Here is a 17,824-nt window from a genome sequence, read left to right on the forward strand (position 1 = left end):
GTAGCAGAATTGCCTTAGCACAAATACAAGAAAAAAATACAGAAGTCTTATAGCAGACTCTAGTGGCAAAGAAAGTCATAGATTCAGAGAATGACAACTTAATTTTTATATTTTGTGTTCTCCTGCATGCTTAAAATATGTAAGTTATCCATTTTACATGAGAATACTATTTCTATAGAATTCATCTGAGTTGACATTCCTTCGCCTTTGATATTGCACTTATTAAAAAATAATTGGTGTCCCTTCTGTTCTAACGTTTATCAGATAGCATCTGAACCGAGTAAATAAATTTAAAACAGGGAGCTGGACAACAGCAGAAGGGTCCCTGCTTGTCCCAATACTTGCCACTCCACCAAAGAGAAGAAACAGTGTATGCGTCACCTACCTCTAGACTTTATTTTCAACGCTTGTAACAAAAACAGAAAATGAGATTTCTGAGAAGCTCAGAAAAGGGACTGAGCAGGAATTAAAATGTCTCCCCTACACTGGTGTGGAGTCCATAGGTATAATCAATTAATCAATCAATATCTCTCGCTCTCGCACACACGCACACACCCTCCAACTCAAATGTTCATAAACAAGTATGGCCGCCCTCTACAGCAACACACACTTACCACTCCCGTTAGTGTGCATCTCCAAAGTTGCACATGCATAAATAGAAAAATGATGAGTCCTTTCTCAATTCACAGACTTGCTGTGAATAATCTATAGCTGCATATATATGTATGTATATATACACAGCAAACACACTAGAAGTATTCCCTGAGTTAACAACTGAGAAGACATGTTTTGAAGGGAACTAATTCAATGAAGAGTAAAGGGTAACATCAGAAGGAGTTTTAAAGAAAAGAGAGCACAGGTGAGAAAGTACATGAAAGGTGTATTTTGCAAGGTAATCAAGTAATGAAACTCGACCCTAAAGCAGAAAGTTCTTTCACTTGCCTAAAACACACATGGACCATGGAGGGTATTTCCAGACTTACGCGTCTTTTGGCCCTTCCTGAGAAAGATCAAAGACTTGCCGTGGATTCAGGTACCACATGAACATCTGCAGGACTTTGGTTCCCTGTTAAAAAGAAATGGCAATAATAGGAAGAAATTTCCCAATAATAAATGCTCTTTTAAAAAATAAAAATCTCCAGCCTGGGTGACAGAGTGAAACCTTGTCTCTAAATAAATAAACAAACAAACCTGTTCTCTAAAATAATATCTAATTATAAACAGTAAAGAAAAGTAGCTAAAATCATGGGCTTTTGCTATAGACATACACAGACTGAATGTCCAGGTTAAATGTTTATCTAATCTGCATAAGTCTGGGCAAGTTGCTTAATTTCATTATGCTCAGCCCTCCTTTTCTTTAATATGGAGACAAGAATGCCCAATTCACAGACTTGGTGCAAGGATTAAAAGCAACAATGCCTGAGGAGCACATCACAGTGTCTGACATACAATAAGTGATTAATGAATAATATATCTATTAGTTTTACCATCATTACTTAAACTATAAAAATCCATATAAGGAAGTTATTTGTCAGCCCATGTAATTTAACATTAAGTTTTACTTTATTGTGCAGACTATTACTATCTCTGCAAAATATGAAATATGGGCAATATTAGCTAAGTATGATTTTATTGAAATAATTTTTTCTCACTGATGCAGAAGTATCACAGGCTCCCAGTTACTCGTGTGTGTGTGTGTGTGTGTGTGTGTGTGTGTATAACTTCCCTAGTTAGCTCCTTTTGACATTCTCAATCTCCATGTTTATATCGATTTGTTTAAGCCAAACACTTCTCTCTCCCGTGAACCGTTTTGGAGTGTTGTAACTAACTGTGACATTTATAGAGATGATCATTATGGCAGACGCAAGGTAGGTATAGAGATCATTTCTTACTGTGGATTGAGCAAACAAGAAAGGAAGGAAGGATCTTTTTATCAAGCCATACCAAAAGAGCTTTAAAATAAAGTAGGATCAATCATATCAAATAATATTTGACTCATTGAGCAGAGTTTGTCACTTATAAATATTGTTCCTTTAGCAGATATCATGATTGCTTTTTCCTAAAATATTCCTAAGTTTGTATATATGATATACTGTATTTAAGAAACATCCTAACATAGTAGAAATAGCATGAGGTTTGAGTCGGAACTAACTTGGGTGTTCTAACTGGGTAATCATGAGCATTTATGATCCTGCAGGAATACAGTACCTAAAATGGAAGGGATGTCTACTTTCCAGTGTGATTATGAGAACTAAATGAACCAGTAACAGCACAGTATGTGGCACAAAACAGACCTCTGTAAATGTTAGTCTTTCTTTTTTGCTTCTTGTTAATCCGTTCATTAAATTACACTTGAGGGTGTGAGCACTAAAGTGTAGTTTATAATTATCGCATTGTTATGCCAGTTGTTACAGAGGCCAGTGCAGGTCTTTTGTTTCATGTACCATCTAAACCTATAATTTAAAAGTTCTGCTTTACCATGTGCTCACTATAATTTTAGGAATAACATTATATCCTTAATTATTACAACTAATCCTTCAGACATATTTTGCTTTTTATCAAATTCAAACATAGGTTTAAATACGTATACTAACTAAATAGTAGATAATTTTCTTTCTTCTTACACTGGGCCTTGCTATCAAATGTGTTCAGTATTATCTCAAAGAATCTTTTGTGTTTGACAGGTAACATAAGGATCATTTTAATAACCAACCAATTTATAAAACATTTCCAATTGACTTGCTAGAAAATTAATTGGTCATTTTTAGATTCCTAAAGCAGTTTGAATTGTTGATGCTAATTACTCCCTTCCACCTTTGCTATGGTAGAGTACACATTTCAATTTCAGCTTCTCCTATTAAGCAAATAATACTAGGTAATTAATGCCTTTCAAAAAGTGAAACTAAAAAGCATTGAGAGGTTGTTTTTCTTAACCTGAAATTTCTCAAAAATATTTCAGGGGCCACACAGTTTTGGTTTTGCTCATTTTCAATTTGTGTTAGTTGGAACATATAATTATCTCAATTTATCTTTCTGAGGAAGGGGTATTAATCAAGTCTGACAGGCTATACACTGCACACCTGTAAGAGGTGCCACTTCCATTGCAGTCCCTTGGAGTGATACCCCCAGCAGTGTGTAGGGGTAACTTGCATAGCTGTGCATGGCCACTCTATCAGAGTTGACATGCAGGCATGATATAATTATTTCTTTTAAAAAGTATTTCCTTTCCAAAATATATTTATTAGCAAAAATGAGAAGTGTTGAATGAAGGCATTTTTTAAAATCAATCCTAGCAGGTGGAGAGAAAAAGGGCTAACTCATACATTTGAGTGAGTTCTATTAACTCCGCTGTTACCTCTATGTTAAGCTACTTAAAAGCTTTAATAGAGGTAATTTATTAAATAGAACTGAATGGTTTGACAAATACTAATTCACCAAGGAAGGGTAATTTGTTTCTTTCTCAATGGCAGGATTAAATCTACTCAATCATTTACACACCTGTCACTCACTAATAAGTCCCCAACACTCTCACAGCTGTCAATCACATGTTATATGCCAAACACAAAAGCCGCAACTTTTGTGCAAGAGTCTAATTTTCTCTAAATGAAAAAATAGCTTACACATAAATCCTAATACATGTGTGCTGTTGTAGATATAATACCTCATTGACCACAAAACTTTTTAGATATTTTGAGATTGGATATTCCCAAGAGGTGAAAAAAAAATTATTCTTTGCAGCTCCAAGTATTACGGAGAGGATGTAATAGGAAAATACAACTTCCTAGAAAACAGGTGGATAGTTCTAGAGGGAAATGAACAAGATTTATTAATTCACCTACTTAAGGCCAGGCACAGTCGTAGGAGGGAGAATAGAGATGACCAAGACAGAGATGATCTTGCACTCAGAAGGAAGTTCTATGTATTATTCATAAAGGAAAACATAACGATAATCATTTGGGGTATGGAGAGGCAATTAAGAATGGGTCAGTTCGGACAGCTCGTCAATCTTCATCAAAGCATCCTAACTCTAGCGTAGGCTGAAACATTCTGCTATGTGACTAAGTCTTGGTTTATGTCATGTAGGCATTATCTAGATTATGAAAAGAACAGCTGGCCAGGCAATAAGAAAGGCCTGAGGAAAATAAGTTAATGGAAGGAAGAGTTTGAGAAATAATTTTTTCAAGCTGGCTCCAAACAATCCCAAATGAATACGTGATTTATTCAATAAATATGTATTAGGCTCCTACTCTTCACCCATACATATAGTCAGGAGCTCAGAATCTACTGGAAAGAGACCAATACAAAACAAATTAACTCATTAACCATGGTAAATGCTCTGACAGAGATGTCTACTGAGAAGCATGAGTGCCCAGGAGAGAAACTTTAAGCCCAAAACTAGAGATTAGATGAAAGTATCAGAACAGTGAACCCAGATATAAAACCATCCTCATATTGCCATCTGACCTTGGACAAAGCAGACAAAAATACACCAGGGAAAATAATCTCTATTCAATAAATTATTCTGGGAGAATTGGATAGCTACATGTAGAAGACTGAAACAGGATCCGTGCCTCTCACTACTCACAAAAATTAACTCATGATAGATGACAGACTTAAACTTAAGACATGAAACTATAAGAATTCTAGAAGAAAATATTGTAAAAACTCTTCTAGATATTGGCCTAGGCAAAGAATTTATGAAGAAGACCCTAAAGGCAATCACAGCAACAATAAAAATTAACAAATGGGGCTTGATTAAACTAAAAAGTTTCTGTACAGCCAAAGGAACAATAAGTAGAGTGAATAGACAACTACAAAATAGGAGAAAATATTTGCATAATATACATCCAATAAAGGGCTGATAACCAGAATCTATAAAGAACTCAAACAAATCAGCAAGAAAAAAAAAATCAACAACCACTTAAAAAAGTAGGTAAAAGACATGAACAGAACTTTTTCAAAAGAAGATAGATTAATGGCCAATAAACACATGAAAAAATTCTCAACGTCACTAATCATCAGGGAAATGCAAATCAAAACCACAGTGAGGTATTACCTAACCCCAGTGAGAATGGCTTTTTACCAAAAGTCCCAAAACAACAGATGCTGGCGTGGATGTGGCTAGAAGGGAACATTTATACACTGTTGGTGGGACTGCAAACTAGTACAACCTCTGAAAAATAGTATATAGATACCTCAAAGACCTACCATTTGATTCAGCAATCCCACTATTGGGTATTTACCCAAAGGAAAAGAAGTCACTTTATCAAAAAGACGTGTGCCCTCAAATGTTTACTGCAGCACAATACACAATCGCAAAGATGTGGAGTCAACCCTAGTGCCCATCAATACATGAATAGATAAATAAAATGTGGTATATGTATACTGTGAAGTACTACATACCCATTAAAAATGGTGAACTAATACCGTTTTTAACAACCTGGATGGAACTAGAGACCATTCTTCTAAGTGAAGTATCGCAAGAATGGAAAAACAAACAACGCATGTACTCACTATTAAACTGGAACTAATCGATCAACACCCAGGTACACCTATGGCAGCAAAACTCAAGTAGGTAGAAGGGAGGAGGAGGGGACAGGTAAATTTAGGTACAGTACACTCTATCATGTTCGTGGGCATACTCATAACTTCCACTCAAACCGCACAAAGCAAATCAAAATATTTATATGTATCTATATGTATTTATATGTATCCCATGTAATCAAAATATTTATACTCCTGTAATATTCTGAAATGTAAAAAGAAGCTTTGCTTTTATATGTTCATCCCAATATATTTCTTCAAAACGTTAAAAATATTCCTTCCACATAAAATAACGTATGAGGAAAATAGCTACAAGCATTTTTCTTGCCAGTAGATGGCAATATCATCTAATAATTTACATAAAGAACCGCAGACTAAGTTAAAAAAAAAAAAAGTTTAAAGCCTAAGTTTCAAAGAGGGAAAGAGATGGGAGTGCTTTATATCTAAAAGTAGATGAGTGGAACAAGTAAATTATTAAAAGACAAAACTCAGGATTTAACATAAAAATATTTCTGTATTGATCACGGTAAGCTCTTGCTAATCAGTGTGGTCCTCTGAGCAGCAGTAACAGCATCCCCTGCAAGCGTGTTAGAAATGCAGCTTCTCAGGGCCTACCCCCGACTTACTGAAGCAGAATCTACATTTTAACAAGATCCCTAACAACCAAACCACATGCACCTTAAATTCAATCATTTTACTACTCTCTTCACAAACCGAAGATTTTTAAAACTAAAACACTTTAAACTGCAGAAACCGTTTCCACTGAACAAATCTGAGATCCTCAACCTTAAACATGCAAAGGTTTTAAGACATTATTCCATAGAAACATTCTAATCTATATCTAATCACATTTCCAATAATCTTTATGCATGCTCCACTTACCATATTGTCCTCAAATGAGTACTATGCATCAAAAATGTGTTCTTCTATTCATATTATTTATTCTACAATTATTTAACTACATTGTGTGTTCTAGAAATCATAGATTCAAAGGTGCACCTATATCATAACAATGCAGACACACAGAGAGCACTAATGCTGCAATCCACATAATGCTGGTGTGTACCAAGGGCTATAGGAGCACGGTGGCCAGAGTGATTAATTTTGAGAAATGCTCCAGAAAGGTGCTCCTGCGTCTTGAAGGGTAAATAGGCATTTGCTCCAGTAGAATGAAGGAAAAAGACACCCCTCCAATATTCTCTCCCCTGATAACTAAGTAGTGCCCATCTTCAATTTTGGCCACTTCACAGCTACTTTCATGACACCATTTCCTTACCACTCCCAAGTCACTGCTTGCCTCTGAAACTCCACAGCGCTTGTAGCCTGAGCCACTCAATTTAGAACTCACATGCAGTTAATGTTGCTTTTTTTTTTTTTTTCCATTTGCCTCTTTAGTGTCATTAACAAGATGTCCTTAGAAAATTCACTTAAGCTTCCTTGACCTGTTTTGTATTTAGTGAAATAGGAAACAACATTAGATAATCTCTGAAGTCCCTGTCATTAACAATTTATACAGAGATTGGAACAGGAACAGGCTGTATCTTAACTAGGTTGTCAGCTCCTTAAAGGCATAGATAACTTACAAGCTCCTGTGTGCCCTGGGGGGAAAAAGTTTATAATGATTTAATAAATTCCTTATATATGTGGATTATCATGATAAAATATATTTGGTGCTAATTAGTATGTGGTGCTCAGGTAACCAAAATCATGGAACCAATTACATTTGCTTTGTTCTGTTCCATGGTTTCCAAACACATCCCTAATCCTTGATAGGTTATATAGACACCATCCCAAGAGAATGAGTATGGTTTGGAGTGAATTAAACCTTGCTCCAAAGAAACCCATTTCTAGGTCCTCCTCTAGTGACAGCCTTGCTATCATCATCATTACAATATGAAGATCGTCACTCAATAAGTCAAAAATTCAGGATGTTAAAAATAAATGGTTTCTTTGCTTACAACACATTTCTTTTACCTCTTCTCTAGATTGTTAATACAGATTTTTAACACAGCAAGTTATCATGAGTTTTGAAGAAAGAGAGAAAAGGATTGATATTTCCTTTAAATCATAAACTCCTATAAGAGAAGCTTTATTATAATTAATACATTCTGGATAATGCCTTTTATCTTTAATAATAAGAACATCATCTTGAATGATTGGGTCAATCCCAATTATATGACTCTTTATATGGGGTGACTAAAGAATTTTAAATATCCAATTGTTTATAGTGAAACTTCAAGGAATCTTGTCCCAAAATCTAAAATATACACTTAATAGAGAAAATATTTTCTCATCCAAACTCACATGAGAATAATAGAAAATCAAAGCCCACAGAAGAGGGAAGCCTCAGAGAGTGGGAAGAAAATTGGAAGAAGAGACAAAAACCTAGATTCCAGAACAAATTCTGTCCTTTAAAGGGCAGTTCAACTTTAGATGTGCCATTAAACTTAACTTTTCTAAGGCTGTTTCTTTATTCTCAAAATGCTTGAGGTCATGGTAGTGCTATTTTAATTGGCATTTGGAATTGTGTTTCGAGAAATCATTGAAACTTCTAAGTTATACTTATGAAAAAATGACTCACCTGGTTACCTCCACTCTTGGGGTTCACAAATACAAGCAAGGGTTTCATGAGAGGAGAAGAGATAGGTTTTATCACAAAAGGACGACCTTTGTTTTCCTGCTGAAAGAAGCAAGCAGCACTGTTAGGATATACATCCAGGGCTTGAGAGGCAGCCCCAGGGCAAACGAAATAGGAAACCACCACCACCATCACTACCTAAAAAAACCTACATCTCGTCTCCCAGGGCTGACTCTTGACAGGACATTCCATGTAAAGCTTGGAACAAAGTATCTCAAATTATAATTTGTTCCAGAAATGTTAGCTTTCATCCTCATCATCATCATCTTGGGATAACATTTCCAGGTAAGTACAGAGGTTAGTTTTTTGGTGTTGGAGTTTTAATGTTTGTGTGTGTGTTTGTTTGTTTTTTAAAGAACAGAAAGAGTTCCAGTGAAGTTAGAGTGCAGTGAAGGAGAAAAGAGTGGTAGAAGATACATCAGACAACTAAGCTTGGACCAGATCAGGTAGGACAGAGTAGGCTATGGAAAGGAAAATGCATTTTCTTGGAATATAGCTCTGAAACACTTACTTCAGTTCCTCTTTTACTGGCTTTTCTTTTAAAGCTTGTTCTCTTCTTTTTCCGATTTGAAGCCTTCAGAGAGTTCTGTAGGGAAAGAAGGAAACACCTGAGCTCAAAGGCAGCCAGCCCAAGAGTTTTCCCATGCAGAACCATGTAAGAGATGACGGCAGCACATGCTGTTCAACTGCATGCTCTCATGCTTTGACACTTCCAAGCCACTGTTCATGGGTAAGCCACAGACAGAAATCAGTCGAGTGCTTCAGAGTGAGCAACTGCCTCTCCACCACACAGAGAGGCAGGGAGTTAGAACCCCAGAGGCTCTCATGGACTCACATAACAACACATGTTATACCTGCCAACCCTCCCAGTAAAAATGGAAGAATCCCAAATTCTCTGAGGGGCTCCAGTCTCCCGCCCAACCAGGTCCGTCTCCCGCCCAACCAAGTTCAAGTTCATCTCCTCGTATGGAGATCACCTATGTGAAAATGTAAAAAAGGAGGCCATTTTTCATGTTTTTCTTTTTCTTTGTTTTTCTCTGTTTACTTCTTTAAATGATCTGTTCTACTAATAGTCATAAAATGACTCTTGACCCAAATGGAAATTTATGATCCAACTATCCTCTCAGCATTGATGTCTGACTTTTAAAATGCAGGGATAATACTCACCTTAAGTTACTTATGATAGTTGGGTGGAGGTCATTGCTCTTTCTTTTTCTGTCTAAAGACTCATTGGTTTAAAGTTTTCCCTCCCCTGGTAGCCTTGACTTTTTCTTCTCGTAGAAGTGCCTCAAAGTTGTTGAAATATAGTGACCCCAAATTTACTTTCCCTGTCTTGCTCTTTCTAGAAATTTTATGGACCACAACTTTGTGATTACTTCACCTAACCATTTACTCCTAATATTTGATACAGATGCTTTGAGAAGAACCTGTCTTAAAGATCAAACTCACTGGTTGAAGAAAAGGCAAAAACAGATTTAATTAGTGAAGAATCAATCATTAGCTAGACTGCCATCTTTACAAAGGCAAAATATTACCTGACCATATAGCAGATGTTTAACAAAGTGTTAAATGCCTAGAAATGCATAATTCTTAACTTAAAAGTTTATATAAGTGAATACACATGCATTGTTTGAGTAGTTAAAAAGGTTTCCAAACAACTGGAAGAAATTTAGATATCTATTCTTCTACTTTTTAGAGTATTCTTTTTTCTTAAAACATTCAAAATCAACTTTAGACTAAAGTACATATAGTAGTGCATTTAAATTAGCAAGATCAAACTATTTAGCTTTTATTTTTCCTTTGACTTGGATTTAGAAAAAAATAAGTTCATTTGTGACTTGTGTTTACCAAACAGGAGAGAAACTTTCAAGAACCACCATATGTCCCAAGGTTTTTTTTTTCCCCCCTTTAGATTAACCGAAAGTGTCTTCAGGATCTCAGAGTTTCACCAGAAAAAGAGAAATCTTGAAGCTCATGGTTGCTAGACCTCAGGAGATTCTCCATTACTCACTATTGACTATACTTCCCCTGAAAATAGATCTTCAAATTTCTGAATTCCTGGTTAAATAGATCTTTTATCATGTCCCTCACTGGGAAAATTTTTGCATTATAAAAGTATTTGCTATATTTTGATAAATTTCAGTTGGCTTTAAGGGAAGAAAAACGATTTGGAATCTTTAAAAGTGTAATCAGCCAAATGATCCAAGAAGAATGCTGGAAACTACTAGGCTGGCAAAAGCAACATCTATTTGGTGTTAATTAATGATGCTCTAACTGGCCCTCAACCATCACTGCACTTTGGCATCACCCAGAGAGCTTTTCAGAAATGCTCATTCCTGGACCCCATCAAATATTCTTATTTAATCCATTTGGGGTGAAGCCCAGGCCAGGATACTTTTTAAAAGCTCCCCAGGCAATTCTGTCATGTAACCAGGGCTGAGAACCTTTGTTTAACGGAGGAAGAGCAAAGTGAGAAGACATACAGACCATGGTAAGCAGAAGATAGATCCAGGGGAAGGAGTCTGGTATAAATTCTCAGTACTCCTGTTACTAGATCTGTGATCTTGGCCAAGTCAGTCAACCTTTTGATATAACAGTTTCTTAATTTTAAAATGAAGGTGATAATACCTACCTCACAGGACAGTTGTGAAGTTTAAAGGAGAAAAGTTATGTGAAGCAGTTAGCTTGGTATCCATCTCCTGATAAGTATTTCAATAAATGTTAGTTGCCTCATTCTCAGCTGTCTGTCCCCCACACCTAACACGAATGCCTGGCACACCATATGCACTCAGATCATGGTTGAGATAATGAATAAATATTATTGTAATTCACCACACTTACTGAGTCTCTCCTGATTTTGGAAAAAACCCTTAGGACGTGAATGCTTGCTTCCTAACTTCTTTGTAGTTTTACCTCATTTACTGCCAAGAGTAGTGCTTTACGCCAACTGCTAGCAGGAACACACTATGGACCTTGGTCCTTGACAGGGCTCAACAATTAAACTCCAAGAGACTGGCCTAATGCATAAGGCTAAGATCGTTGCCTAAGCTTGTCTAATCATAGAACTCACAGTATTTCAGGTGATTTTGATGATCAAGCACATTTGGGGAACACAGAGCTAGAAAAACACATCAAAATAAGGCTTGATGTCTCAAAACAGAGCAAGCAAGGAACTCAACTCTTTTAGGGAACAGACACACAAAACAGCCTTTTTTAACACAGAGGTAGCAAATACAAGTGCTTCTGAACCTCACCGAGCCAAATGCATCTGAGGCCTCCTTCACTTCACAGAACAAGAAGTGGGCAAAGACCAAGCACAGTGGTTGACTTACAGTACCTGGGTGCTTCTATGTGAGCTCTGAGTAAGCTTACAGCCCTATGAATAGTCAAACAGCAAAAGATAAACAGTATGGAATTTCACAGCATACCTCAAAATTCCCAGGACTCCCTTCTATTTATGTATAAATATGTATCTGTCTACATATATAACTTCATTTAGAAGGCAGCATGCAATTCAGTGAGGAACAGATGGATATGAAGGCAGATTTGGGATGTGATTTGGCCATGACAAAATAAATCACCTACTCTCGCTAATCTACAGTATCGCTTACCCTCTCTGGGTTAGTATTATTGGTAGAGTTAAAGAAAATGGGGTGATTTTCAAGAATGTAAAAATTATGCCAAGAAGTTTCTGTGCAGAATTTGTTGGTGATACATTCACGAAACCTTTAATACTTGTCCTATGTTCCAAAACAAAGCATCTCTGTTATATCAAGGGCAGCTAACTCAGTGATACAAAGGGTTCACTTTGCAAGATCAACAGTATCAAAACAGTGAAATGCTGTACCCTCATTTGGATTTTTGCATGCTTCCGATTCCAACGGCAGTCGCCCCCTAGACATTCTGTGCCCACTCTTTTGTTAAAGACCTAAGAAAAGATAAAGGCTTTTTGTTTTCTTGTGCCAGGTATCAGGGCAACCTTACCTTGCCACAGAAATAATCCTATCAACAAAATCCTTATCATAATTATGACTCCTTCCTGGGCTGCTAAGAAATACTTATAGGTGAATCACTCAACTGTGAATGAAACTTCACTACCTCTTATTACTCTTCAGGGATTTTCCCAGGTTATGAGATCACAAATGACTGGTTATAACACAGATCTCAAGAGATGTGTCACTTCTTCATCCCAAATAAAGTCTCCCCCCAGTCATATACCGGGCAAAACTTTGATAGAGAATAGGAGAGAGAGTCATGGACTTAGTGTATTAAAGAGCATTCTCACTCTGCCCTGCTCCCATTGCACCACTTGAACAAAGGTTGTTCTGAGGATGAACAGGCAGAAAAATAAAAAAAAAAACCTCATTCCAAAAGTTAAGGACAGGGTCTCAACAACTCCAGCTAGGCATATTTGGCTAAATCACAAGTATTAATTAAACTTTAGAACTCATCAAAGGAAATGGCTTGGCCAATTTTGAAGATAATCTACAGGATATTGTTGGTCATTGCATAAAATTAGCTATTGTATTTCATGAGTCCCAGCAATTTAAGTAGATTATCGAATCATAAAAGAAAAACAAAACAAGAAAAAGGACTATCATGAAGAAAACCCATACACAGCTAGGAAGGAATGAATGCAGCATTATTTATAAATAGAACATTAGAAACAATATGAATATCCAGCAGTAGGGATATGGATAAATTAACTGTGATATATCCATAGTAAGGGAAATATACAGCAGATTAAAAATGAGTTAAGTCTGTATGTACTAATATAGACTTTTCCCCAAGATTTTTTTTAACAAGGAAAGGCAAGTTTTAAAGCACTATGTTAAGAATGATGCCACTTATTTAAAAAAAAAAAAATCCCTACACTCAAAATGGTTCTATATCTTTTCTTTTTTGAGACTGAGTCTCGCTCTGTTGCCCAGGCTAGAGTGCCGTGGCGTCAACCTAGCTCACAGCAACCTCAAACTCCTGGGCTCAAGCAATCCTTCTGCCTCAGCCTCCCAAGTAGCTGGGACTACAGGATGCGCCACCATGCCTGGCTAATTTTTTTCTATATATTTTTAGTAGTCCAGCTAATTTCTTTCTATTTTTAGTAGAGATGGGGTCTCACTCTTGCTCAGGCTGGTCTTGTACTCCTGACCTCAAGCGATCCACCTGCCTCCACCTCCCTAAGTGCTAGGATTATAGGCATGAGCCACTGCGCCTGGCCTGGTTCTATATCTTTTCTGTAGGTACATGTCTATGTATGCAAATGTATGGTAAAAACTATATGTATATATAACTGGAAAGACAAGAAAAATGCTTATACTTTTTTTTGTTCCTTTTTTAATTTCAAAATATTAAGGTAGTAACAAGTGTTTTTGTTACCATGGGTGAATTGTATAATGCTGAGGTCAAGGCTTTTAGTGTGCCTATCACCAGAGTAGCGTACATTGTACCCGATAGGTTAGTTTTTCTTCCTCACCTCAACTGGTATAGTTTTAAAGTTGGTGAAAGGCATATTCTCTTATCTGAAAAGTTAAATTTTTGAGGGGATAATATTTATGTATTACTCATGTTATTACAAGCTAAACAATAAACTAAAAGATTGAGTAATGTCTTTCAAAGAAACCAGATAATTCCAGCTCAGCACTGTGAAGTCACAATGGACTCCATTCAGGAAAGAGGATGGAATATCCATTTTATATTCTTCCTAGCAGACTACAGAAGCCCTTTGAGATTAGTGGGAAAGTTATAAGACCGTGACAGTTTGGAAAAGCCAGAAAATCAAATGTAAAATATTTTTTCAAATGGTGCCATATCTCATGATACATAACTTCTGTGAAAACTTTCTCACTCTGGTCTTCTAAAATTTGACCCCACAAAAAATTTACATAACACAGGTCTCACTCCATTAGCTCCAAGAGTTTGCACTGGTATTTGAAGATCTTTAACTTGCTTATCCAATCAAAATACTGCCCAGTAATATTTTCAGTCCAGAAGAGAAAGTGACTTCTACAACTTGAAATATAACTTGAACTTTAAACATATCAACAGATTCAGGTTTCATTTTTAAAATTTGGTTTTCTTTTCATTTGAATTCCTTAAAACCATCTACCTTCTATCATCTTTTAACTTCTAGTAAATAAATTCTTCTTTTCTCTAAATAATTTGGCAATAAAACCCAGCAAATCACCCAAATAGCCCTCATGTCCCTTAGCATCAAATTTTCATACCATTCCCCATTCCACGGGTGCTCATGGGGTAATTATCCAATCAAAGCCAGCTGTCTTCTAACACAGAAGGAAATACGTGGTATAATTCCACTTCTTTATGAGCCACTTTTCCTGACCATAATACACTCAAATGGATTTCCTTTACTCCTCCTCTCTGGAGTCATTTGTTTAGACAAAACCATCACAAATAAATCTGACTTTATGTGATGATCCTTCTTAACTGTTGTTCTCAGTATGTTCTTTCAAGGCCAAGCACAGATGGCATATTTTCCTGTTAGCCTACCTTGATCCTCAGGACTGAAATTACTCAGTTCTATTTCATATTCGTACTGTGTTTCTACAACTTGTAGCACTTACCACTCTCTGCCTTAGATGTATAGGCCCCTCACTGACCACATCAACCTGTGTGGTCCCTCTCATCATCCTGTGTAATTTTGCAAAGATGCATAATAGCCGAAAAGCTAAACCTTCCAAGATAGCAGGAGGCCACTCTTTTGTTAAAGATTTACATATGACTGAATTCCTCTTCCAGAATCCACAAACACTCTGCCCAATTATTTAGATAGTTATATCTGTGATCATTAAATACGAAATGTATGATTTCAAATTAAAAGTTTAGTTTATTTTATCTCAAACAAGAAGCAGTACAATTAATCAAAGTGTGTGCCTAAACTATATTACACAGTTTTGCCATCTTAACAGTAGTTGTTTATGCCAGCAGCGAAGAAAGCTGGAGAGCGACTGGCGATGAAATCGTGAAAGGCGTTTTCCACAGCTTGCTGAGAATTGAATATTTTTACTTGCAAGAAGTTCTCCAAAGCCTGGAAGAAGTAGTAGTCAGTTGGTGCAAGGTCTGGTGGATATGGTGGATGACAGAGAGTTTCCAAGTTCAGCTTCTGTAGTTTGAGCAGAGTTATTTTTTGCGACATGTGGTCTTGCAAGAGGATTGGCCTGTCTCTACTGACCAATCTCGGCTGCTTAATCTCAAGCATCCTCATCATTCCATCCAACTCGTTGCAGTAGACATCCACTGTAATCGATTGACAAAGTTTCATGAAGCTGTAGTGGATAATATCAACGCAGGACCACCAAACACATATCATTAGCATTTTTTTGATGAATATTTGGTTTGGGACTGTGTTTCGGCACTTCATTTTTATCCAACCATTGTGCCGTACGCTTGCAATTGTCAAAAAGAATCCATTTTCATCACACATGACAATACAGTGTAGAAATGGTTCACCTTTATGTCATGACAGCAAAGAAAGGCAAGTTTCAAGACAATTTTTCTTCTGATGCTCATTTAATTCATGAAGAACACATCTATCCAGCTTCTTTACCTTGCCCATTTGTTTCAAATGGTCCAATATTGTTGGCATAGTAATGTCAAACCTTGCTGCTAATTCACACATAGGTTAAGATGGATTAGTTTCCACTACAGCTTTCAGCTCATCATTATCCACATTGGTCTCAGGTTGCCCATGTGGCTCATTTTCAAGGTTAAAATCACTAGAATGGAACTTCTCAAACCACCAGTGTACTGTGTGTTCATTAGTCACATCCTCTCCAAATACTTTGTTGATATTTCGAGCTATCTGTGCTGCATTGGTTCCGCAATGGAACTCATATTTGAAAAAAAAAAAAAAACACTAATTTTTGATTTACCCATGCCTTCACAAAAATTACTCTAAAAAATGTGAAAGATAATCACAAGACAAAACATGAGTTTGAAAAAATGAGGATGTGTCTTCACAATAGAAAAATAGAAGTGTCCAAGTATAAGGTCAGAGATATGAACTGTCAGACTTAGTACCTAAGACAATCAGACATTTCATACTTAATAACCTAATCACATCTGATTCATCTTTGGATCTCCTACTGTATACAACCAGCATCTTTGAATGTGGTTACATGTTTAGTTAATTCAATTAAGACTATCTTCTCCTATATCATTTATTTTTGAAGCACAACAGCATCTTTGAATGTGGTCAAATAGGTGTTTACCTAATTCAATTAAGACTATCTTTTCTTTTATCATTTATTTTTGAAGCAGTGTGATAGAATGTAGAAATATATATAGATGTATAGAAAATATGTGTGTGTGTGTGTGTATAAATCCTCAAAGTTGGAAAAACTTTTTACTGTGCTGTTCTCCATGTACCTTCCAAATTCTCTTTTTCTACATCACTTCCCAATATCTCAAATGAATTATCTAATATTACTGTCTCCAAGTAATGGATAACAGCTTGCCACCTATTCTCTACACTCTACAAACTACCATCTTGACTGCCATCCATGATCTGATCACAAACACAAGGAATTTTCTCCTTGTATTTTCTTTATTTTTTAGTATCTGTAGAATTTAACACTGATGGCAGAAGAGTCTACATGTAAGAGTTTAAGTTATTCAACACTATACAAATTAGTAAATGGCTAGAGCAAGGTTATGACCTAAGCAGTCTGGGCTTAAAAGCCAGAAAGCACTTAACCACTACTATATTGTCCCATCAAGCTCATCATACATCAGCTTTTGAATGGAATATATTTAATAGTTCATTGATTAACTTATTTGATGGCTTTGGAGCCCATGGGAGGAGGAACTTCCAAACTTTCAGAAAAATATCTGACACAGCAAGGCTTGCTACAGTAAGACAGGGAGGCAGTGTGGCCTATCACTAAGAGCCTGGCTTCCAGAATCAGAACTCCTGGCTTCAAACCCTATCCCATATGACCCTGGGAAATTTATTTGACTTCTCTGTGCCTTACTTTCCTCAGCTGTAGAGTGAGAATAAAAAGATAACTGTTTATAGGGTACTATGATGATGAAATGAGATACTGAATGTAAAATATTTAAAAATTTCCTAACATATATAAAAAGCATTTGATGACTGTTAGCTCTTATTATTATTATTATTATTACTATGGCAGTGTCCTGAGTCACAGAAGACAAGAAAAAGGTGCATACTGTATAATGAATTTGGACTTTGCATCCAGACTGTGAGCTGTAAACACCATCTCTCCTTAAAAGTAACCAAGACTCCTTAGAGAAATGGCCAATTCCAGAACAAACAGGAAATGTATGAGAGGATCCTGAGATGTGGTGCCATTTCTAAGATCAGGAAAGCTATCAAAATCCTGTGGCTCATGACAAATGGAGATCGGAGTTACCCAGAAGAGCTTCCAACTTCTCAAAGATGCAACAATATGAACATCAGAAGAATAATGATGGCAATGAATTAAAACATTGTAAATATATATAAATCATAATTATGTAATTTCATAATGATACTCTCCAAAAAACAACCACCACCACCACAATTCTTAGCCACCTATAAAGGTTGCTAAAGCATCAGTTTATTATTTTAAAAATGTACAAATAAAGGCAAAAACTCAAACATTTGTTATGTATTTGTTGGTT

At 36.3% G+C, this 17,824-nt stretch overlaps 1 protein-coding gene across 2 annotated transcripts in view; it reads right to left on the reverse strand.

The window, feature by feature from the left end:
- DGKI (diacylglycerol kinase iota) overlaps positions 1-17,824 on the reverse strand; it is a 405,374-nt gene that overhangs the window by 185,709 nt on the left and 201,841 nt on the right. For both annotated transcript variants that reach the window (XM_069461741.1, XM_069461740.1), the window contains exons 9-11: positions 8,694-8,768; positions 8,126-8,224; positions 984-1,066 (exon numbers count right to left, since the gene is read on the reverse strand). In XM_069461741.1, coding sequence (XP_069317842.1) covers positions 984-1,066; positions 8,126-8,224; positions 8,694-8,768 — 257 coding nt within the window. The remainder of the gene's footprint in view (positions 1-983; positions 1,067-8,125; positions 8,225-8,693; positions 8,769-17,824) is intronic.

This window comes from Eulemur rufifrons, chromosome 29 (genome assembly GCF_041146395.1).
Source record: "Eulemur rufifrons isolate Redbay chromosome 29, OSU_ERuf_1, whole genome shotgun sequence".
NCBI classification, from domain to species: Eukaryota; Metazoa; Chordata; class Mammalia; order Primates; family Lemuridae; genus Eulemur; species Eulemur rufifrons.